The sequence below is a fragment of the Platichthys flesus genome, chromosome 19, assembly GCF_949316205.1.
Source record: "Platichthys flesus chromosome 19, fPlaFle2.1, whole genome shotgun sequence".
Classification (NCBI taxonomy): domain Eukaryota; kingdom Metazoa; phylum Chordata; class Actinopteri; order Pleuronectiformes; family Pleuronectidae; genus Platichthys; species Platichthys flesus.
The window spans coordinates 5032069-5055879 of NC_084963.1; the positions used below are offsets into that span (position 1 = coordinate 5032069).

The 23811-nt window shown below is 44.7% G+C and overlaps 1 protein-coding gene across 1 annotated transcript in view; it reads right to left on the minus strand.

Annotated features, from left to right (window-relative positions):
* LOC133975368 (ephrin type-A receptor 5) overlaps positions 1-13966 on the minus strand; it is a 51643-nt gene extending 37677 nt beyond the window's left edge. Inside the window, exons 1-3 of the mRNA XM_062413298.1 lie at positions 13729-13966; positions 7530-7594; positions 906-1626 (exon numbers count right to left, since the gene is read on the minus strand). Coding sequence (XP_062269282.1) covers positions 906-1626; positions 7530-7594; positions 13729-13819 — 877 coding nt within the window. The 5' untranslated portion in view covers positions 13820-13966. The remainder of the gene's footprint in view (positions 1-905; positions 1627-7529; positions 7595-13728) is intronic.
* Between the last annotated feature and the right edge of the window lie 9845 nt (positions 13967-23811).

Consider the following 23811-nt stretch of genomic DNA (forward strand, 5'->3'; position numbering starts at 1 on the left):
GTTTATCGGGGGGGCATTAGCATTTCAGGCTTGGCCCGTTTGACACGGCTTCAAGCCATCAGCCACAATACCTGCTGTAGTGCAGAAGGTGTGGAGAACGAGGGAGTCGCTCTGTGCTATGGAGTGGGTTTCTATAATTCAGATTCCCTTCTCCGTCTATTCTCCACACGCACAATCGCAGGAGAGACGAAACACTCCACAGACACCAGGTAATCACACATTTCAATCTCCTGCACCATGCTACTCCATGCAGCTACAATGACAGCTCTTTGGCTCCCTTTTTTTTTTAAAAACTGAAATTCCACCACGCCACTCTGAGCCGCCGCGCCAGTACGTGTCTCGTATGGAAATCTGAAAATGGAGTAATTTAGAAGACAGCGCAGAGGAGGACTGGAGAGGAGTGAAGGAGAGAAACAACAGAGAGGGAGGAAGAGAGGCCCCGTGGTGCCCGTGGAAATGGCAGTTAAGGTCGGCGGTGGGAATGTTTGGGCTCGAGACGCGGCAGAGCGGCGGCTGGATGAGAGCAGCAGAGTGCTGCGGGGGCTCGGGGGAATACCCTGCACTAAGCTGGGGGAGAAACACACACGCACACACACTCACACACCCGCACACACACTCACACAACATGCACATCGAGAGAAACACTTTGGGTAGAAAGAATAAACAGATCCATGCACACACTCGAGCACACAATACTAAAAACAAACATGTGCACGGATATAAAAATAAACACAGGATGAGGACGGTGAAACAAAAGGAGGCGCACACATCAACGTGCGCCTCCACGAAAATAAACCGACAATGCAAACACAGGTCAAGCGTATGAAAAGTCCAAAACAGCATATTTGAAAATCGAGAAACAGATTTTCTATTTTTTTGCCACTTTTGCGTGATCCTCTCCTCACCTTGACAGGATCCGCTGACTTCCTCAAACCCCGGCTGGCACACGCACTTCCCAATAGGCACCAGCCACTCTCCCTCCGTGCTGCAATGCATCCTGGGAGGCTCGTACAAAGGCAGGGAGTTGTTGACGCAGCGGCCCACGACCTCCACCAGCTGCGAGGCCTCCGAGCCCGGGATGGTGTCGGGGAACTCGGCCAGACTCTTCACCAGAAGCGGGCAGCGCTTGTAGAAAACCCGCACCGACACCAGGGCGATGCAGGCGCCCAGATCCTGAAAGGCCAGGTAGAAGCCCTTCCGCGTTAAAGGGCCCAGGTCGCGCACCTCGGTGTTGAGCTTCATCACGCGGTCCCCCAGGTCCAGCTCCGTGAAGCTCTCGTCGGCGGCGATGGTGTCGATCTTGATGTATCTGCTCTCCTTCATCAGCCGGTCCTCCTCCTCCGTCATGCCCGTCCCGTCCCTCATCTCCCCCTCCTCCATTTCCTCCTCGTCCCCGTTGGTTTCGTAGTAGTACATGTTGAAGGTCTCCTTGCAGGTGCCCACCCCCCCGGGCAGGCTGTTGCAGTCCCTCAGGGTGAACTTGAGCTCGATGAAGACCCGCTGGGCGCCCTCGGTCAGGATCCAGTTGGTGTGCAGCCAGTTGTTCTGGTTCTGCTCCATCACCCGGCACACTTGGTAGGTGTGGATGGGGGCGTAGTCCTCGTCCACTTCGCCGATCTCCTCCCACTGAGGCAGAGAAGAGGAGGAGATTAGTGGAGGAAGAGGAGGGAAACAGGGGGAGTGTAAAACTCAGGTTTATTGATGGATGGTTCTCAGGTAGTGTTTTTATTGTAGCTGGTCAAACGGAGCGAGTTTTTAACTACTTTAAATTAACTTAGTTACTTTCTGCCATCGCTAATTGACTAGATTGTATAATTGATACCTTCTGTTATAAAAGGTCTTTGTAGAAAATTTTGGTTATATTCCTAAAAGTGAGGATTCAAAATGAATAGTTTCAGCACCAGTGTCAGAACGGCACTAGTGTTATAGAAATTCAAATGATACTCTCAGCAATGCATTTTGGAACGGCTTAACGACGGTGAGAAATATTCAAGAGAGGAGCCCTGTGTGTGTGTGTGTGTGTGTGTGTGTGTGTGTGTGTGTGTGTGTGTGTGTGTGTGTGTGTGTGTGTGTGTGTGTGTGTGGATAGAATAATCCTCATCCCTTCCACCTCATTTTCTCCTACTGTAACAGACAGAAAATAATTAGATGGGGTTACGGTGGTATATGTGCATTTACTGTGAATGAGAGCCGGAGTCCTCGTCAGCAGGAAAAATGATTCAATGTGCACTTATAGGTGTGTTCATCTGTGTGTGCTGTAAAACCATACCTCTATTATGTGTGTGTGTGTGTGTGTGTGCTGCCTCAGTGTGTGTGCATATATGTAAATTATTCTGTCAGTTTGTGTATGTGAGCGTCTGCAACCATGCCTCTGTGTGCGTGTCTGTGTGTGTGTGTGTGTGTGTGTCAGACAGCAGCATTAATTCCCTTTGCAGGTCTCCTGGGACGTGGCTATTATCTGCATCACTAGCATTCTCCCATGGCTAATACAGGCGCTTCATCATGTCACCATAATATGGCCAGAGGGACCAGACTATGATCTGGTGTTATAGCTTAATAGCCCATATTAATCAACCCTCGCTGTGGCTGCTGTGTACAACCGTCCGTCTTTGTCTTCTTCTGCCTCTTCTCGCTGTCTTATTCACCATCTGTCTTTTTTTCCCTTCTCCATCCCTCCCTGCTTTAGTTTCTCTTTTGTTTTGGGTTTAATTATCTCAGTTTCTCAACCATTTGCGAATAAACGCAGGCTTTGTCAAGAGCTACTTAGACAGCGTGCGAGTTGTTGAATGCTCAATGCCTTTGTGTGTCTGTGTGTTTGTGTGTTTGTGTGTGTGTAATTCTCATTTTGTGATGACCAATATCAGTTGTAGACCAAGAACGAGACCATTTCTGAAAAGTGGAGACATTTTGAATGTCAACTTTCCTTTGAGGGGCTCAGACGTAGCTTAAGAGTCAAGGTTGGACTTTGGGTAAAAGGTAGTGTGAAATGCATTATGTTAATGAGGGTCCCCACAAGTATAGATGCAGGAACATAAGTGTGTGTCTGTGTGTATACGGAGCTTGTGTGTGTGACCGAGCCCCCTATCTCCCCCAGACTTCAGGCCAGTCAGTCCCAGTGCAGACATTAAGCCTCTTACTGGTTAGATCACACAGATCCACCAGCCTGCTCTGAGCTTTGCACAGCTTAACACACACACACATACATAGACTAACATACACACACAGAAAAATCACCATTTGTAGCCCCGCAGGGAGTTGAACAGATATGACCTTCTCTGGTTTTGCTTTGGAATCAAATGGCTCCAGTGTCTGAGGAGAACGAGCGGTTTGCCGTTGTTGCCGCTGGAAAATCTTCCCGCTCTGCAGCTCCTCTGTATCACTCGTGTTTTATTACTCATGGAAATGGGGCTCGACACTCGCACGGAGCGCTGGAGCTTTTTAAACTGAGTCATCAAACAATGATTTAACATGAGCCATTAGTCTCCAAATAAATACACGGTACAAAACAAGCTGAGAAATGTTCACACACACCCACACACGTTTGAAATAAAAGGTTAGCAGGGCTCAAGCTCTATGAAATGATATCCCTTCTTCCTTTATGTGAGGCATTTAAAACAGGATGGATCTGTGATATAAACGCCTTTTATATATGGAGGTAAAAAGGACTGGTGGTAGGTTTTTGAGCACTGTGAGAGCATGCACGTTCTTTTTTTTTCCCAGGAGGCAGCAGTTTTCTGTGAAGTTCAAGTGCCCGTTTCATGGGGTCTTTGAAGGAGGCGGCCCACGGTACAAGGTGGGCTCGGCCCCCGGAGGTCAAGCACAAAGCTCGGTGCAGGGAGCAACACGCCAACACCGCAAGGTCAGGACCACCCACACGGAAAAAAGACGAGCCGCTGCAGAAACACAAACAGGCGCTCACCGCTGCACTGGTTAGAATCTAATTACAGATCCCGTGTTGTTTTTGTAAAAGACCTGCTTCTGCCTCTTAATGATTCTGTGTAGGAAAGTGATCTTTTGGAAAATATAATCGTCAGCGCATAAACCTCAGCGATTCACACAACCTCTTCTTAAAAGGGTCAGCTCACTCAAAGTCAAAGAAACAGACATTTTCCTGGCTTATCCCTCATGGTATCTAGACCTACAGGTACCTTCACCGAGGAGGTCATGCTTTTATTGCTGTTTGTCTGTTGGCAGGATCCATTTCACTTTCTTTAACACTGAGATATAAGACGTCAGCCTTGGTGGAGGAATGCACTGTACGCACTCTAGTAAGTAAAATTCCTTTTACTCAACACTGACACAGAAAACCGAAAGAATCTGCATGAGCAGTTGCCGATAACAGTAAGATTAAAGTTCTTAATTTAATCGTAAAAATAATCTACTGGGAGAGTGATCTCAATAAAGAGACGCTCTTAATTCCAGTGCCCCCCCCCCCCCGTGCAGCCCTGACCTCTCTGTTTCATCTGCCTCGTCTCTCCTCCACCTTCTGCCCTTCTCTGCATGAGCAGTCCCTTCAGGCATATTTCTAGTCCCTCATTAGAGTGTGTGCGTCTCGTGGACTCTTCCGTGTGTGGGTGTGTGCTCACGTGTCACATCCGTCAGCAGACCCCCTGTGGCTGTGCCGAGTGCCCTCCTGGCTGCAAGTCCGCAAAGCTGCCTGCAACTTATTATTACCCCCCCGACTCCCACTGACTATCATGACACCCTAATAGATCTGTCCTTCTCACGCCTCACCCGTCAAAGAACCCCCATCCACCTCTTTCCCCATCTCTGTCTCCAGTTCATCCACTCAAACATCCCTCCCTTCATAATGCACTCCTCTGCCTTTTCTTTTCATTTCAGCCGTGTCTATCATCATCTTCCCTCCATGTGTCCTCCATTCCTGCTTCAATTATCCAATCTCAAGCCTAACCCAGAAACACTGTCTGACCACCTCCCCCACTCCTCCGTCTCGCCCCTCTTCCAAGTCTGACTTCGTCTCCCCCCCCCCCCTTTTCCCCGTTTTCTCCCGCCGTTCCATTCCTCCGTCCCTCCCTCCTGTCACACTTCCTCTTTCTAACCCCCACCCTTCTCTCATCCTTCTCCTCTCTTTTACCTCGTCTTCCCTCCTTCAGGGTTCTGTAATGTGCCGGGGGGAAACAGAGAGGATCCGTTAAAGCGGCTGCACAACAACTCTCTGAGCAAACACTCCCTGAACTCTTCAAATAGCCGCTCCCCTTCCTCATCAGGGACGGGTGGTTTAGAGCCCTGACACAATAAGTCAACTGTTGGCCGTCAGCGGGCCATCGACGAGCATCTGTGCCCGATCACTGCACAGCGTTTTTCAGTGTGCTCAGCATCTTTGCATGAGGAATCAGAGAGGCAGTGGATGAAGGGGGAGCTCCGGAAACCGGCCGCTCTGCCTGGAGGAGCAGTGATTGAACACATAAAGGCAGAATCGTTAACTTTGGTCTCATGTTGGCGGCTGTTTCTCATCTTTGAGCCACGTTTTCCAAACAGTGCACATCTTAAAAACCTTAAGGGTTTCAGTTTCTGTTGTGCTGACGCGAAAAAGAGAAGGAGTCGGACCTGGTACACAGCGTTTTCAGTGAAAACATTCATAATCAACATCTTCAAACTAGTGTTGCATTAGTGTTGTGTGTCCAATCAATTGAAGTTCATCCATCAAATTGCAAAGATTTTCCAGAGCTCTCGTTTTAGCCCCCCCCCCCCCTTGTCTTTAAATACACGCCTCAAGAACCCGTGAAGCATATGGAGGCTTTGAAAATGGAAAAGCAAGAAAAGAGTGGGAGGGGAGATGGTGAGATAAAACGACAAGCAGACGACAGGGGCAGGAAGAAAAGGGGGATGCGTAGAGTGAAATAAATGTTTTGGGGGGGACAAGGGAGGAAGGGAGGGAGGGAGGGATGAAGTAGAGAGAAAGGTGAAGAATAAAAGGAGGCGCAGCGATGCAGATTGAAGGAAAGGGACGAAAAATAAGGGATGAAAAAAGAACACCATCTGTAACATGGTGGAAAAAAGCACTTCTGTGCCTCTTCAATCTCTAATTTAACCACGGTCGACTGCTGCTGCCAAGTGTGAATGCATGTGTGTGTGTGTGTCTGTGTGTGTCAAAAGCTGCAGATTGGGCATTGTCGTACAACGGTGCACGTGCGCATGATAAGAATTATAATTGCCGACGCACACAGACACACAAAAAGCATCTGTTATTTAAAATGCCAAACAGGGAATAGATTAATTTTGTCTGACACGTCTTTCAAATCAGTGTCATACAACAAGTCAAACAGAAAAAAGAAATCATTCAAATCAACATAAAGTGGAGCTGAATCAGAGCGTCACAGCCGCGGAGAGAGAGAATGTCATAATTAGATCCCTGCATTGTCTTAGCCCGCCGTTAATTTACTCCTCCTCCCTCCGTCTCCCCCGACCGCTGCACTTATTTATGCAGATGCATTGTCGCACCTTAATCACATCTTCAGTAATATGATTGTGCACATGGCTGCTTTTGTCAGCACTATCTCTCCCATCGAGGGAAACAGCCACAGAGCGAGCCGTGATGTGAATACCCGGAGATGAGAAAGCGCCGAGGTCAGCACTATTGGTTCGGGCGTGTGTACATTTGCAGCGTGTTTGCCGACGGGAGTTGCGGCTACATGAGGGATTTTCAAACGTGATAGACGGACACATAGATTAATTCCTGTTTAATCCAAACAAGAGCCGCACTGCCAGCCCCCTTGAGGTTAAAGGGAAATGAAGTTTTCCAAAGACAGGCAACGATATGGCGCCGAATCCTAGGAGTCAACGTATCGTCTTCAAAAGTCAGAATCCATTTTTAAATTACTTTAAACTCAAATTCTTTTTCATTGAAATACATTTCACAAGAGCACGAAAATAACTTTTTCCCAACTCCAGCGAGTCGTTCTCCAATTAGCCGTCGCTCAGGGAATACGTGGAAAAATGGAAATTCAATTCCTGGCTGGAGAATAATATATTCCACGGTGACTTCCGATGTCTTATTCATGAATTCAATTGAGCCTGATAATGAACTGAGCGTTCTTGGAAATGAAACAACCTTTAACCTTGATGAAACAAGTGAAGCGCCCGCACTTCAAAAAGGTAGAAATCATGAAAGTTTCTCTCATCGTCTCCAGAAAGTGAGTTTGCTGCTTTAACAACCAGAACTGTGCTCACACACTGGAGCTGTTCATTTAAGATGGAAAGAATATTTAAATAAGATATTTCTTCACTCCAAAGTTCTGATCATCATGTGTAACTGGGTTTAATGAATTTTCCAAAATGCCAATCTTTTCCAAAAGATATTTGAACGGCACAAGATGAATGTTTTTGTGTGATATGGAGAATTAAAGGTTTTTATAAATCCATGAAAACAAGATATCTGGAAAGAAGAGAAACCAAGTGCCTCCAAAAACACTTAAAACCAAAGACACTTAAAACATTGACAACTGCATGATTAAATAAAAACAACACATTAAAACGATTCTATACATCTGAGACATTTTCATACTTACTCCATTCTTGGGGTAGGCCACCCATGGCAGGTCTCCCATCACCGAGCGGGAATCCAGCAGGTTCACTGGGGAGACAAAAAAAAAAAAAACAATCATTAGTCGAAACACAAAAGAGAGGATAAGTGAAAAAACTAAAATCAGCTCATTATCTTCGAATCCAGTCAAAGTTCACTCGTGACCTGCTGGAGTGGAATTTCTACCACATTCACTAATGATCAGACCGTTTTCAGTCATTAGAAGTATTCTTGGTCATGATTTGCTTCAGGTGCATCACAAAGACTCACTGTATGGATTCAAAAGTTTTCAGAATCGACACAAACTTTACCACAAACTGAGAATTTAAAGAAAGGAGTGTTTGATGGATCCCCAGACTTCAGCACAGGAAACAGAAGCTTCATTCAAAACAAACCTGGTCCCTGGTTTGAAATGTCACGTCATGTCTATCCACAGTGTTTGTCTCTCTTCTACAGATTAGAGGAATAAGGACAATTTTTTATTGGTTTTATACCTGTCACTCAATTCTAAAGCAATTTTTGATTCATAGTAGTTTAAAAAAAAAAAACATAAGTCCCTTCAGGAGTAAGAGTTGAAACTTGGAATCGCCTCGAGTGTTGTATTTAAACTTTATAAACTCGTTCATGCAAGTCAGTGTCGGCAGTATAGTCGAGTTCATCACCACTGCAGTGCAAAGCCCATTGAGAAGCACACGTCCCTGTGTGCACCTCTGAATGTGAACTCCTCAGGTAATATGAAAAGTAACTTCCTGTTTTGCTGATAAACAATAAGTGTGTGCACTTGTGAAAAATGATATGTGAGTGTTTTCATCGGCAGCGGTTTGTTGATGCACGCCACACTGAGGTGCATCATTATTATTCTGTAAGCGTCACCACACTCCCCTGATACAAGTTCTCCAAGTGGTTTTTACAATACTCAACAACCTCCTTATGTGCAGGACGCATTTTCAAAATTGAGTAATTTCACTACCACCTCATCAAAAGTCCCCAATCTCCTCCTGTGTAAGCAACAGGTGCATGCTGGGTCAGGCTCAAATACAGACAGAGGATGCTTCAGCTGGGAAGAGCAGCTGCAGTGCCCGTGGACTTGCAACTTTGGACTTTGCTTTGGCTGCAGCTCTCACCAGGGAACCTTCCCAGACGTTATTCTCTGACTGTGGCGCCTGAACACGTCTCTCAAGTCCAAACTAAAAACCCTCCTCTCTCAGCTTCCAGGTCGAAAGCTGTCAAGTGTAATTACCTGACCGCCGCACTCTTCAAAACCCGTTTCCAGTTGCTCTTGTGCAGCAGCGGTGACAGTTTAGTCTTCTGAAATCTGTCTCATGTTGTCCGTCAGTGAGTGCAACTGCCTCTTCCACCAAAAGAGATGCACAGAAGTTTTTGTGCAGAGAAGCAACTCTGAGCTAATAGACGATACTTTTGGAGGCACTTTAAAAAAAGAGGGATGCAGGGTTGAGTCCTGCAGCGACGCGGGGCTCAGCTTGAAGCTAGTTCAGCGCGTGGTCCAGTCGCGACTCTGCAGCATGTTGGATAAAGTGAAAGATTCCTGCATTTTCTCAGACATTGAATTCATTAAATCTCATTTGAAGCCGTGTTATGACAGCTTCACAATCCGTCTGGGTTTGCCGTGACATGATATGCACGGTCATAAAAGACGACTCGGGTTTTCACAGGTCGGAGTTCAGTTTTCTTTATCTCGTCAAAGATAACGTCCGGGCTTGTTCTGCGTCTGACACGGTGTGAACTCAAACAATAAAAAAGAAAGACAACCGAAGGATCTTTGTGTAGATACCAGAGCTTTTATTTGACGAGTAATGGGAGATGATACAGAGGTTGACATTTGAGCCCATAGAAGCAAGGTAGGATCTTGGGTAGACGCTGTGCCTTTTTATACCACCTGTAAATTAAATCAAGTTTTTAACTGCCTCCTGCAACTTTTAAGCTCTCACTGAATGGATCGGTTGATGGGGCCGTGACACTAGCATTGAACATGAGCGCCGACGAATCCAATAAAGTTTGTTCCAACAAGTGTACTGCTGCCACAGTTCGACAGAAAGACAGAAACTTAGGAAAGAAAGAGAAGATAGAAGATGCAGACAGTCTAGTCTGTCTGATCTGAAGCGAATGTTCCAGACTACAATTTAGGCCACAACACATACCTCTACAATAATATTACAAACATCTAAATTTGGTCCATGCAACTGCTCAAACTTCGAAGTTTTGAAAATGCCAAAGATCCAATGGGTCGTGTACCAGACTGATCAATGAGCATTTAATCATGAGCGAGATAACCCTTGTTCAAATTCTGCCAGATTCCTTAATTAGTCTAACTTTGTTGCAGATCTTAACATTATAACTTGTTCTGGTTCGTCTACTCATCCCAATCCTCCACAGTGAACCCAGACTCTAGCACCTGTGATCCAGTTCAACCACCATCAGTTACTTCTCATTAGCTGCAGTCTGCAGGCTCCTCTACTGGAATATTAAGTTGATGGGAAAGGTTCAGCGTTGCTTTGCCCCGACTCCAGTGAAAGGTTTTTAACCACTGTCCAACTTAAGCTGTTGAAAAGGCTCCGTCTGCTTTGAAGTTCACATCTTCAGCATCGACCCAACTCCAAACGTCGAGCTGGAAAATCTAAGGATAGTTTAATGCTTTTATTTTCTCATAAATTCATCTTTCATTCATCTGATCTACAGCGGTAGGGGTGGATTTCACCCGACCTCCGCAACTGAAATATTGGGATTCTAAATACCTCTTAGATTTGGCACTAATGCATTGAATCTTGGGTTTTTGAATATGTCATTTCTTTCTCTGCAGTAACTGTCAAATTAAAATGAAAGTTAAATCTGAAAAGTCTGAATCACAGACCAGACAGTCTATCTTGGAGCCCACCAGCTATCATGCAAATTATCCCCATGCCTCAAAATAGGAAGCAAGAGTCGCTGCATGGAGGCCAACCCTAACCTTAACCAGGCCCTTGGAAAGGATGTTGAGCCACTTCAGGACAGGTGTTTTGTCCCTGAGAGGACAATTGGTCCTGACAAGGTCGGGGTTTACACTGGAGGAGGTCCCCATGAGGTAAGAAAAAGGCTAAACACGCACACACACACACACCACTGTAGTCGTACTGTCTGCACTGCTCCACAGAGAATAATAAAAGATGTCCTTCGGAGGCGATTAGACAAGTAATTAGGCCATAAAGAAGAGATAAGTGATGCTGAACTAGATCATAAGGGATAGGTTTCCCCTCTCTCGCTCACTCCGAGGATCAAACCACCTCAACAGCTCAGCGGCAACAATGATCTATAGCACGTATTAGTAAGAGTCAGCTCCGCCGAATGAATGAAGTGATTCAGTCGTGTAGTGACATTACTTCAAGGATACTTAAAGTATTTAAAATATGTTGAAGAGTAAGTGGATTCCCAGCTGGAGGATTACTGATAAAATTCCTCTTGAAATGGCCGCGGAACATTTGATGCGGTCGGTTTAAGGCTGCCGTGGTGTTTGTTTTCTATCGCACATGTTGTGGCACTTGAGCAGGTGCAGGGTTCAAGTGCCAGCATCACAGATCATGGAAACAATCCAATCTGAGATCATATCTTACCTTCTACTTCTGAAACTAATGTTCAAGCTATTAAACATCATTTCCTCTCCACGTTTCTCTTGTTCCTTTGATTTCTTTATGTTCCTTTGATTGTGGGATGCTAACGCTAGCCCGGATCACTTTATGCTTAATGGCCTGATCTCTTGCTCTCACACAGGCAACACACACATGCACTTCTCTCAATCCATTCACGACAATTTGCCGTAATTTACCATCATCGTTGGATCCACACCATTACCAACACAAAGTCAAGCAATGGGCTCCGAACTCGCTAATGTGCAGGTTCACACACACCTCTCAGCATCCTCTCCCGTTTGACAGCATCATTGATACATTACAACCAGCTAACACAAATGTGAGGCATCTGGCTCCGTGTCGAGGTATTCTCAGAAATTGACAACTTAATAAGGACAGATTAGCTTTGAGGGAGAGGATTTATCTACTTGCCAAACACAGCGTGCACAGTTCTCATCAGTGGTCGAGCGTTACCACAGGAGATCTGTGGCCTCTGCTAGGAAAATGTTAATATAATAAAAGGAGGGATCAGGACTTCTCTCTGTTCACCTTCTCTTTCCTTCCAATTAGTCACCGATCGGGACACAAGTTGGCGTGTAGCGGCAAATTAAATTAACTTAACTTTAAGGTGGACCTCAGCTTTAAAAAGAGTTGACTGGGGTGAGTCCGCTGTGTAATGTGAGGAAACGTTAGGCTGCACGGCCACAGCTTGTGTGTGTGGGTGGGTGTGTCCCCCCCCCCACATACACACACATAAAGACTGAAATTGGGCAAGTGGCCAGAATCCCTGATGATTCCTCAAAGATGTTGAAATGGATTTAATCTTACTTTATTTCCAATTACAATACATTAGCCCAATGACAGAATAGCAGCTATTTTAATTACGGGCTCCTCTCTCCTTCTCCCATTATGCATGCAGGGGTATGATTATCCACTGCAGTGTAAATATGGGCCAAATGAATCTAAGAATGTGTGCCGAGTGGCAGCCTCTGGCACACGCTTGGTGACAGGGGTGAGGTGTTTAACAGTTTTTATGTTTTGTTGAATAGAAGTTCTCGGCCTCATTCGAGAGACGTCACACTTCAGGGGAAATAAATCAGGTTATTTGACGATGTGCCGTCGCAGAGCAACAAAGGACGCGCTCGATAAACGAAGAGAACAAAGACGGCAAGTGTCGGACTAATTCTGAGACGTGAAAGATCAGAGGTGGATGTTTTCGAGAAGAGACTTGTCATCCATTGATTCGCAATGTTGTCACAGTCAAAAGCCTGGATTTATCAAGGCTGTGTTTTAACCGCCTCTAGCACATCACTGGATGAATGGCCTTGGTTTTGGGGAAACAAATTCTCTTTTAAATGATTTCTTAGAACTCCTAAATCAGCTTACACCCACATAGAGTTCTACGTTATCCCATTAACCACATATTTACAAGTTGATCACCCAAAAACACTCAGCATGCTCACTGCCTCCGGTACAAACCCACACACTCCAAGTGAACTTTAACCATTTCTTCCTGCCAGAGGAAGCCCCTGCAGAACCACATGGACGATTCACGCTCGTCCCACGACCAGATATATACTTTATCACTTTTGCGACCAAATAAATCTGCCACGTAAAGAATGAGGAGGTTGACGAATGTCGCCCCCTTTCCCCGGGTGATGCCAATCCAGCGGCCCCAGACAATGGAATTCTTCTCCAGCTATTAGAATGCTGCTCAGCCTGCAGACAGTAGCGTGGGAATAATATCTGACATGAGAGTTTGATCTATTCTCAGATACTTTTAAACTGATTTTTGTCTAAACCCTGACCCTTAACACATTTGTCTTAGAGCGGGGATATGATGTCTGCAGTAGTTTAATAGAGATGGAAACTGATTAGTTGACAACCAAGTGCAGGTATATGAAAGTGACAGAGGCAGATTACGAAGGTAGACACAATAAACTGTTAACACCTGACATTCAGTGACAGCAACTATAGTGAACTTATTGGCTGGAAGGTGCTTTACCAGAGGTCAGAGATTAAACTGCCTCAGTCCACAGCTTTAAAGACTGAATCAGATTTAAGACTCTGTCCCAAATATGACAAAGGGATGAATTGAGGTCGATTTAAACTCAGTGCAGGAAACCAAAGCAGAGGAAACGGGGATTACTGAAGTGCTATTTTTCTTTCTGTATGCCGTAAAATGTAGGTCAATTAACAGACAACGTTAAGACGAACACTTTCCACCCTGCACAGGAACGTGTTTCTGATTTATCCATTTTCGCAGCGGTCTGTGCCAAGTCCACAAACGACTGATCTGTGGATCGAATCATGTTCTGTTCAAAGGTCCCTTTCTGTCTTTGTTACGTTTATTTTAATTTGTTTTTACCGGTTCTGAGTCTTGGGGGATACTGCTGTCATAAACACCATCAGCTCCAATTCAGTTTCCACGCGACTTCCTTCTCTGTCAAACGGCGACTCGAGCGTAAAAGCCAGCTTGGGCATCCAGAGGGACACAGCGGACCTTTAACCGGCCAGACCGCGACTGGTCGTGCGTTAAAGCTGCGCCTTTTACGCGTGTCTTACCTTCATTTGCGGGGATGCACCACGCAAGACTCCAAACCCACGTCCACGCCACCAGCCGCACGCCACAACTCCTCCACCAGCGAGATTGCATGGCGCATCCAAAAAGAAAAGCAGAAGCGGTAACCGGGTAGGAGGGTTTTTCCTTTTTCTCCTTTCGACCCTAAACAGCAGCACTTTCAGTCAGCACAGAGCGGAATGCTGGGGAGAAACCATCCGCTCGCAGAGGCTGGGAGCTCATGTTCTGCTGAGGGTGGAGGGGAAGGAACTGAGGAGCTGCGTGCGCTCCGGGTTCGGGGAGGCGGGCGGGCGGCGCGCCGGGGAGGGCGGGGTGCGAGCGCAGAGCCTCTCCAATCACAGACCCCACACAGGTGAAGCCCATTACCGCCGGACACGTCCCTCCCGAGTGATCATCACTTGCTCCTCACAAGTTACCACATCCGAAGGTAACGTCATTAACGGAGCTCTGGAAACATTTGAACAGATCTGTTAGTTTTCTCGAAAAGGGATTGAGTCTATCTCTGCAACTACATGTTCTTTATGAATAATCTTGGAATATTAAGTTAACCGTTTACTGCAGAGGTGTAAGCATCTGTAGAGATGTTACTAGGTCAGAGTAAAGGATGGAGCACAACACGAATACATGATTCCAGGTCCGCCTACGATAAAAATCACATTTTTACTGTGAAATCATGCAGCCGATGCCCTTGAGCAAACTATATCACATCAATATTTTCTGCACTACTGAAAATAATTCTCCCAAATCAAACAGACAGTCAAATGAAAAGGCTGCCGGACATGGAGAGATTTGCAGATTCAAGACAAAGATGGAGAGGTCTTTTATTATTATTTATTGGACTTTGTTTCTTTTCTTCAACCTTGATATACGTTCAGTCCAGTTATTAAAACCATTGCGTTTGCACATCACCACACTGGACTGGAAGACGGCCCCTTTTGTTTTAATCATTATTATATTTATGGCTTTATGAGCCTGTAGTCTAATTGCACACATTGTGAACGTTGGGTTAGCCTCATCTTATCTAACTTTATAGAGTAAGCTCTGCATTTAATATCTAACGTCGGTTACAACATGTGACAGCCTTGTATTTTGTTGTTAAATGGTTTTGGTTAAGATGTGATCTTTACTCTAAATGAAAATAGAATACAGATGGATATTTTCCCAGATTATATTCAAGATCAAGGTTTGGCTTTTAGTGGAGAATCGCTGAAAAATACCACTTTTAACAAAGGAATTATCCATCACGTCTTTTTAAGTGAAGCATCAATTAAGGACTAAATTTCTGAAAACTTTCGTGAAAAGACAAACTTTTGAAAGTTCTAATCCTCTTCAGTTGGTGAGAAAGTGGCTGGATTTCGAACCTTGTGAGTTCTACCAGAGAGAGGTGAAGTCAGCGATGACCTTTTGTGGATGTGCGGTGAACCAGATCACTGGCAACCTTCTACGTTCCAGGTCTCAGAGTGAGCACTATAGGCTCCATGGTGCTGGGATTATCACTGTCAGTCAATTCAAGGCAACAGAACAAACTGGACAAGAGACAGTTAAACAGCCACTGGTTTCAAATGTTCTCATGAAGGTTCCTTGGCCAAGAAACCTCAGATCACTATGGGAGCACCACAACTGGGTAACACACACACACACATACACACACACACACACACACACACACATATATAAGTCATGCTCTGCAGAATCTGAAGCTGTGAATGGCAGCTTGTTCCTTGTCTGCTTTCTAGTTAAATGAATCCCTGCTCTTGTACAGTTAAAGCTGTAAATCATGTGTTGCATCATCCTGGTTCTCAGTGATTCACATTCATTTGCATTCAGAAGCTGTGAGATGCTGTTTGATGGTTTCTGGCAATGGCATCTTGGATTTTTTCATTTCTCTTAAATCCTCCCCTCTCGCTGATATCTCTCCATCTAACTCACGCCCCATCTGCAGTGATGCAAACATATTTCTAGATTAACTCCTATTTTTTGTGTATTTGTGTGATGACATCATGACTCTGCATATGTCCACTGCTTTTTTTGTGGTCAACAATGGCGGCTATGAACCTTGGATTCTCCTAAGTTTGGTTCCCACTGTCTAATTACTGGTTTGCAGCTAAATTTAGCATAACTGCAACATTTTACCGGCAAACCACAGGCATCTGCTCTGCCCGACTTTAATTGGACCACCAGCCTCTTCTCCAATATTCACCAGATCGTGGATGTGGACTCTATCACAAACCTACGCTTGTCGTTGTTTTTGTGTTCTCGTCTGGATCAAGGTTTTTATAAAAATATTTGCATCACTAATAACAACGCCTCATTCTCTCTCACTTTTCTCATGCAGATCATTCTCTCCTGTTGTGTTTCTCTTAGTTTGTGCTCTTCCTTTCTATTTTCTCCTCCCCATCTTTTTCACGGTGCGATGTGATTCTTTGATTCCGGGTGATATTCCTGTGGCTTATGCTGCTGACACCTCCTACGCTCCTTATTTATGCACAGACACACACACACACACACACATACAGACATGGATGAATACACAAATGCACTCATTCCTCTCTCACCTACGCTAGAAACGTAAACACTCAGCGCTCCCTGACCCTGCTGCGACCTTTCTTGTCGGCCTTAGATGCGCCGACCCGGCACTAATGCTCTAATTTAGCCTCAGATGTGAGATATCACCTATTCTACAGTACACCATCAACATTGTTTGCCAAGCGCAGCCGTAACCGTAGGTGCAAAGCCGGGGCGGTGGTGTATTGTAGGCGCGTAGGGGTCTGATCAGCCCTGACAGCGGGTGTGGAGGTGGTTCTGGGATGCCAGGAACTGTTGTTGTCTCCTGGAGGTGTCGTCGGCCTAATTCTATAAAATGTCTGCGGAGGAAAAAAAAAGTGCAAGAAAAATCCTCCCCCCCGAACCTCAAACCACCGACTAACAATCAGCCGCGGTGATTTATTTTGTCACTTTGTTGTTCGGGGATGTTTTTCTGTTTTTGTTTTATCCCCTGGGTGGTCGGTGAATGAGAAGATGAGGTGGAGTCAGTTTGAGTTATTCCCAGATCAGCTATGGGGATTGTTAAAATTAGAAGTAAACTCAGAAGGAAGGTTTGAATAGAAGCAAAGGTTAGAAAATGTATAAGAAATAGATGATGCAGAGGATAAAGCATGAAACCCAAACGTCAAAACACTATATCTCCACTCAAGCATCACATATCAAAAAAGTGATAAACTCAAAAGCAGTCTTTTTGTTATTTATCCGAAACCCAATTATATTTCACATTTTGATTTTGAAACAGAGATTTGAGTTGACTTCTTTCACGCCTCACATATTTGTATCCACATAATGTCCGCTCCAGGCTGTTTCATTTTAATTATGACTACTTTATCTACATGTAGAAGAATTATTGGTCGGACTAGTGTTGGAGCTAGATGCAAAAAAAATTAAGCCAAATCATCTTGATCGCCCCCTGGTGACTGGCTGCAGAATATAGCTCATGAATCCTGCCTCCTCCATGTTGGTGAACGGGCCCTGGACCAAACTAAACAGTACATGTCAAATAAATTTCAGCAACTAATGTTTGTTTAAGTGTAAATATTTCTAATAAGTTTGGTTTGAATCAATTGATTATAATGGCTGAGACTGTATTTTTCGGCCTCGATACACCAGGATCACGACTGCACACTTTTAATATTTGTGGTTACCATTATTTCAGAGAAAATACAAAATATCAGAAAACAATTGCTGTTTTGCAGAAAATAGGTGAGGGGAAGATATTTCTCAAGCATCTCTGTTCACCTCTGATTCCCTCTGACGGCTCAGACTGTCTCCGGGGAGGAGCAGGCCTGAAGACATGGTTGAACCTCCGCCCCCTGCTCCACCCACACATGCTCACACTGAACCCCCATTCCCAAAAATAATCAGCTTTGGGGCTTTGACCAGCTGGCCTCTGGTGCAGGGAACTTTGGGATTTTGCGCAGCAATATGTGGTGAGACATCGCAACACATTAGAGCCTCCAGAGCTACATCTCCAGTAATCCCTGTGTTTTATATCTGCTATATTTGTATATTTGATATATTTCCTCTGCTGTTATACCCCCAGCAATATAAGGGGTTTGTCAGTTTGTTGGACATGAACATTTCTCCTCATGAAATTGTAAATATATTTGAATATTTACATTTTAAACTCAACTGGAAACAAGTAGCTCTGATGTCCTGGTGGGAAAGAACATTTTTTAACATTTACAAATCTCATCTACAGTTATCTCGACATTATGATGGACCCTAAATGGACATTTCCTTCAAGCAGGAGAAGCATACGTCTAACTGCTGAGCTGAATGATGGCTTCATTCCATTTTGATGTCCCAGTTCCAGGGTCCTGCTATTGTGCATGCTGGCTCTCTGGCAATGGCTCGCTGGAGCGCTTGAATGAAATAAAAGAGCCGTAACTGATGTTGTTGGTTGCACCTGACGAGTATAAATAACCATCCTTCGATTATCTATATCCTGCTTATTCGTCCAGGGCCGTTGGAGCAGCTGACACCGGACGGGAGGCAGGTTGGACAGGTCACATCCACATCACAGGGCTGCCACATGGAGACAAACCTCCATGCATGCTCATGTTCACACCTACAGGCACTTTAGAGTCATTCATTAACTCTAGGCATCATGTCTTTGGACTGTGGGAGGAAGCTGAAGGATCCGCAGACACACGGAGAACATGCTAATTTACGTAGAGGAGTCTCAAACACAGAACCCTCTAGCGACAGTGGTACCTGCAGCTTTATCAGACATGAGGAAAAATATCTCCAGCAATATTGTTTCATTGCAGTGTTGTCAGACAGAAAGTCAGAAAGAGACAATCTATAATAAATCTGTCTGACTGTCTGTAGCTTGTTTTATGTCGAGAAACATTCAACTTATCAGCTTCACACTCGGCATGTGTGTTGTTATGGGTCCAGAGAAAAGCTGTGATGAATAAAGTGTGATCTAGAGATGTGATACATTCAATATGAATCATTTTGAATAAACAGGTCTTTTACTCGCCGCTGCAGAAAACTGCAACCATCATCACCACAGGACAAACAAACAGGTTTAGAACATCCATTGCACTCGTACTGGGATCCCTCTTCACTGAGGAGACGAGAGATGATGGAGATGGAGTGAACCGCATCATCTTTGAAACTCCTTCTTGTCAGTGTGCACCTCTTCAGACTGAATCAGCAGCTTGGAGAGGTGTTAGCAGCGGGACTCTGACAGAACCATTCCGTGAAAAACGACCCATCTTGCGTGTTTCTGCTGTTACGTGACCACGGAGCTCCACCAGCAGATCCCATGCAGAGGGAAGAGACAGATTAAACAAGTCTGTCTTCCTCTCCGCCGCCGCCGCCGTCTTGCTCCACTTAAACTAACCTGCTTCCTCTCAGACGGTTTGCTAACTACTTGACAAGTTATCAAACAAAGTTCTGCTCCTCACATGCGCTGGCCTTTTTTTGACCCCGAAACATGGAGCTCTTGTTTTGGGCTTATAAAGGAGGGAAGCACACATAGAAACACACTGACACACTCACACGCTCACACACTGACACGCACACACGCACACACACACACACAACCCCCTGGGCATCGTTAAGCCCTGCTTAGCAGCTCAGTGAGGCTGGCAGGCAGCGCTGCTGATATTCTCTCTCTTTTTTGGCTGCTCCCCTCTGCACGCTGCTCCAAATCCTACTGCTCTCTTTTCACACGTTTTATCTCCAAACTCAGGACCTACAGAATATATATACTTTATATGAAAACACAAACAGCGGGTAGGGGCTGAGGGATGAGTTACCCCGAGTGCAATCCTTGGAGAAGACAATGCCAGAGGGTCTGAGCAGAGCATGGCATGGATACCCTGAAAAACAGAGTGCTTTGACTCGGATCCCGTCTTTTTGCAGCCACAGACACACTTACTCTTTTCTCATGGTTTCTGTATTGTTCCAAAAACGTCATTGTCCATATTTTAAAGGAAACAGTACGAGAAAGAAGAAAAAGATAAACATTCACTGATTAAGAATGAAGAAAAGGGAATTCAGTATCTCCACCATCAGTCCCTTTATGAAACAACATTTAAAATCATTACATCCAGATTCTTTAATTTATATTTGTACTAAATTTCACACACCTGTAAATATCAGTCCCCGAAACACGCATCTAGATCAATGAATTATTCCCTGAGAATGTCCCACGGAGTTAAAGAAAAGGAAATCCTGGATCTGCCCTCTTATCAAAATCTGCTTCAAAATGGAATGGGCTCTTCCCTGACCCAGACCGCATGATTCCAGCAAGTTTCGTATCAATAGGTCCAGTAGTTTTTGCTTAATCCTGTTCATAAACACAGGAACAAGCTACAGGGGCACTCCAGAGCTGAATGTACGAAAGAGTAAATAAGGTGAGGTTAAAGCATTTGATTATCAAACGCTAAAATCATCACAGAACATTAAATAAAGGGCTGTGAGTGCAGGTGCTGCCGAACAACCACCTCTCAAACTCAAAACCTTTCATAAAAAATGCAAAGGATAAAACTAAATATTGTTATTTCACTTCTCCTGATCTGGATTCAAAAAGGTTAAATAATTCCCCTGATTCCCTGATGGACAAGTGGGATCAAACTGCTTCTCCTGACCCGTCGCCGCTCCATGTTGACCGGGGCAGAATTCCCTCGGTGCACCACTGTTGAATGAGCGCCATGTTTTTTTGGGACATTTGGAGAAGCACGAACGTGGATTCGTCCTCCGGGTTCGTGCGGCTCCATTCACAGGACTCCGTGTCCGTGGTTCGATTTCACAGACGTCTGCTGCAGAGTTAACCTGAGTTCAGAGCAGCCATTTTGGAGTTATATAACCCTCCTCCTCCTCCGTTACCCCCGACACTTTGGCATCTTTCGCTATCGATTGCATCCATTTCCCAAAGGCATGCCCCCACCCAATCCCCCTCCATCCCTTTTTTTATCTGTTTCATCCCTTTTTTGTCTCCTCCAGTCTCCCCCCCTTCCCATCAGCCTGCCTCCCCCCCACATCCATCCCTGCACTTTTCAGTCACTTCTCTTTTTCACTCTCTCAGCTTTTTTCTCCCACTAACAGATACAGTACAGCCTCTTTTCTTCTGTTCTCTCTCTCTCCTCCCTCCTCAAGCTTGCGCCCTCTTATAAGGATTTGTAAGCACGTCTGAGGTCATGACACAGATCAGTAGACGTGGTTCAGGACGAGCCGAGGTCGGTCCTGAAGGTTTGTGCTGCTCCGAGCATTCTGCTGCCCAGCTTCCTCTGCTGCTGCCAAACATCCACGTCTCCACAAGTAAAGTGTTTAGTACAGATTTAAATCATAAATCATACAATCTACGGCTGAAGCCACGAAAACAAGATCAATGGAGAATATGAAATTCCATCAAAGCTGAATCCAGAACAAAAGTTTTGAAGTCACAGAAAACCGAGAGGACAGGACACACAGACAAACACTAAAACACACACACACACACACACACCCTGGGGGTTCAGGACAATTCGATCAATTGTTTATGTAGTTCAATGGTGTTGACCAAAAAACGTTCTCTGTCTTTCATCCCTCAGTTTCAGAGTTAGACAGTAAACGTCACAGAGTAGCTGTAGTATGTAGTAAACATGAAGCGGCTCAGCAGGACACGTGAGACACAAACCATTCAACCAGCAACCTAAACTATTATATAACAACACCAAATACTGACAAAAAAATATTTTATTGTCATAAAACGTTGGTTTAGCAGCTTCAGTTATCACTCAAGTTCAGCAGGAGTGTGTACTTATAAAAGAAAGCAAAATCCAAAGAACTGCAGGCGATGTCACCATAGAGATGTTTGTGAGTAGCCTTCAAGTGCCAAAATAAAAACAGTATTTATATAACAGTAGCTTGGAAACAAAATTCCAGCTAATAATCCAATAACCAAAAATTGTATTATAGTAATTAGAGTCATAATTTTGTTTTCTGTGCTCAGGGCCTACATTGGCAAAACAACTGCCTGGAGCAATTTTTTCTATATTGAAACAGAAATCAATATTCTGATTAAGTGTAATAAGCTAAATCAATATATTCAAGGAAGTAATTGCTCACAAGCCTAAAGACTCTATCCTCATACATACTGTTTCTGTATTTATCTCCTCCTAACATTTCCTCCCGCTGAGACACCCACCAGCCTCCTGCCCACACGTGCACATGCTGCTTAATTTGAGTGTTATGTGAGAATAAATGGGTCCCTATAGAGCAATAACAGACGGGATGCTGTGTGTTCGGACGGATATAAAAGGAGGGAGAGTATGGATGGAAGTTTCCTGGGGAATAAACATATATAGCAACTCCTACATTAAACAGAAAACAGCTATAGTCTAATTTATATATGTTTAATAATTGTGTCTTGGTCTAATTGAGTAAAGCTACCACACACTCCAACATTTCATTTACATTTAACACGTAAACCCTGATTATTCTCAACAAAAGGTCCAGAGATCCATCGCAACACAAACCTCACAACTTCCCCACAATCATTTCACACACTTTCATAATGTTATGCTAATGTGGTACTAAAGCCTTGTTTACTGCGTCGGCTGATTTGCCAAAAAACACCCAAACAAAACAAAAACACCTACTGATTGAATTTGATTTACATCACTCACATTTAATATTCATTTCCCCTTTTTGAACGAATAAAATACTGTGCATGTTATTCTTTTTGTCAATTTTAAAGAAAATCTAAGGACTAATATTTAGGAAACAGCATGTCGGTGCAGTGGTTTTGCAGCAAGAAGGTTCCAGGTTCAAATCCCAGTTCGGCCACGGTCTCTGTATGTGGAGTTTGTACTTTCTCCTCATGTTTGTGGGGTGACATTAATAAAGTATATAAAAAAGTCTATAAATAATCCATCCATCTCTACAGCTTCTCCTCTGAGGGGGGGGGGGGGGCTTGATGGACAGAAGGTCACAAAATCAAACCCTCACGTCCAGGACAGCAAACATAAATGGTGATGAAACATGTAACAGTGGCCATATTGTATTTTCTACATAAATACTCAATTCAATTATGACATCACATCACCCGTTCGTCCTATAAAAATAAATTGCATTAGGCGTCACACCGCGTCTTACTGAAAAACTGAATCGTGAAAACCATGACATTTCCCTTCAATGGTCGGACGTGCCGCTGGTGTCGTGCTGCGAACCACCTGAGCACAAGGGACTGGGATTTGCCACAGACTGGGATTTAACTGGGCTCTTATTCCTGGGATTGTCTGACGTATCCACGAGGGAGCCGTATTTTTCCGAACCTTGCAGAATCGATTCATCGCGCCATTGTGTGGTAAAAAATGAGCCGGTAATTAAGGCCGGTATAGCCGGGTCAGGGGGCTATCTCCCTCAGCAGATTTCATTCTTACACAGCTTTTGATTCACTTTCTTCTTTCGCGTATTAGGTGATTGAAATCTTTTTTTGCTTTAGAAGCCTCACTATTTCAATCTACCGCACATTGCCAGAAATAGGAATAACAAAGACTCGCAGCTTAGCACTTCACCGCCGAGGTTAAACATTTAATTTGCCGTGGAAATACAGATGTAGGCAAACCCGTCTCCTCCTTGGAACTGCACGCGAAGAAGCACGGCGGCTGTGGAGGAGGCAGCGGTTCGATGCCAGCTTAGGCGAGGACATATCCACGGTGCCGGTGCCGCTGCCTGATGCCCACAGACGCAGATGGTTTTGTGGCTGCGCGCCGCCTGCCAGGAGCGAGCTGGCACAGCTGGTACACCCTGCAGAAGGTCTTTAATAACAGCTTGTGTATGGGCTCCGCTGGATGCTCGCAGCGCATCACTGGAAAAATTAAGCCTGTTGTGCTCAATAGGTCATTCATTACTTTACCATTTGCATCTCTCGGCATTCGGCTGCCCTGCGGTGAGATGAGGAAAGTGTCACATGTGTCGGATAAAGAAATCTGTTTCCCCTTAAAGGTGCGAATAAGCAGTGAGATCCACCGAACTCAACATTTTCAGGAGAGTCTCCTCTGTGGAAAAACAATGACAAC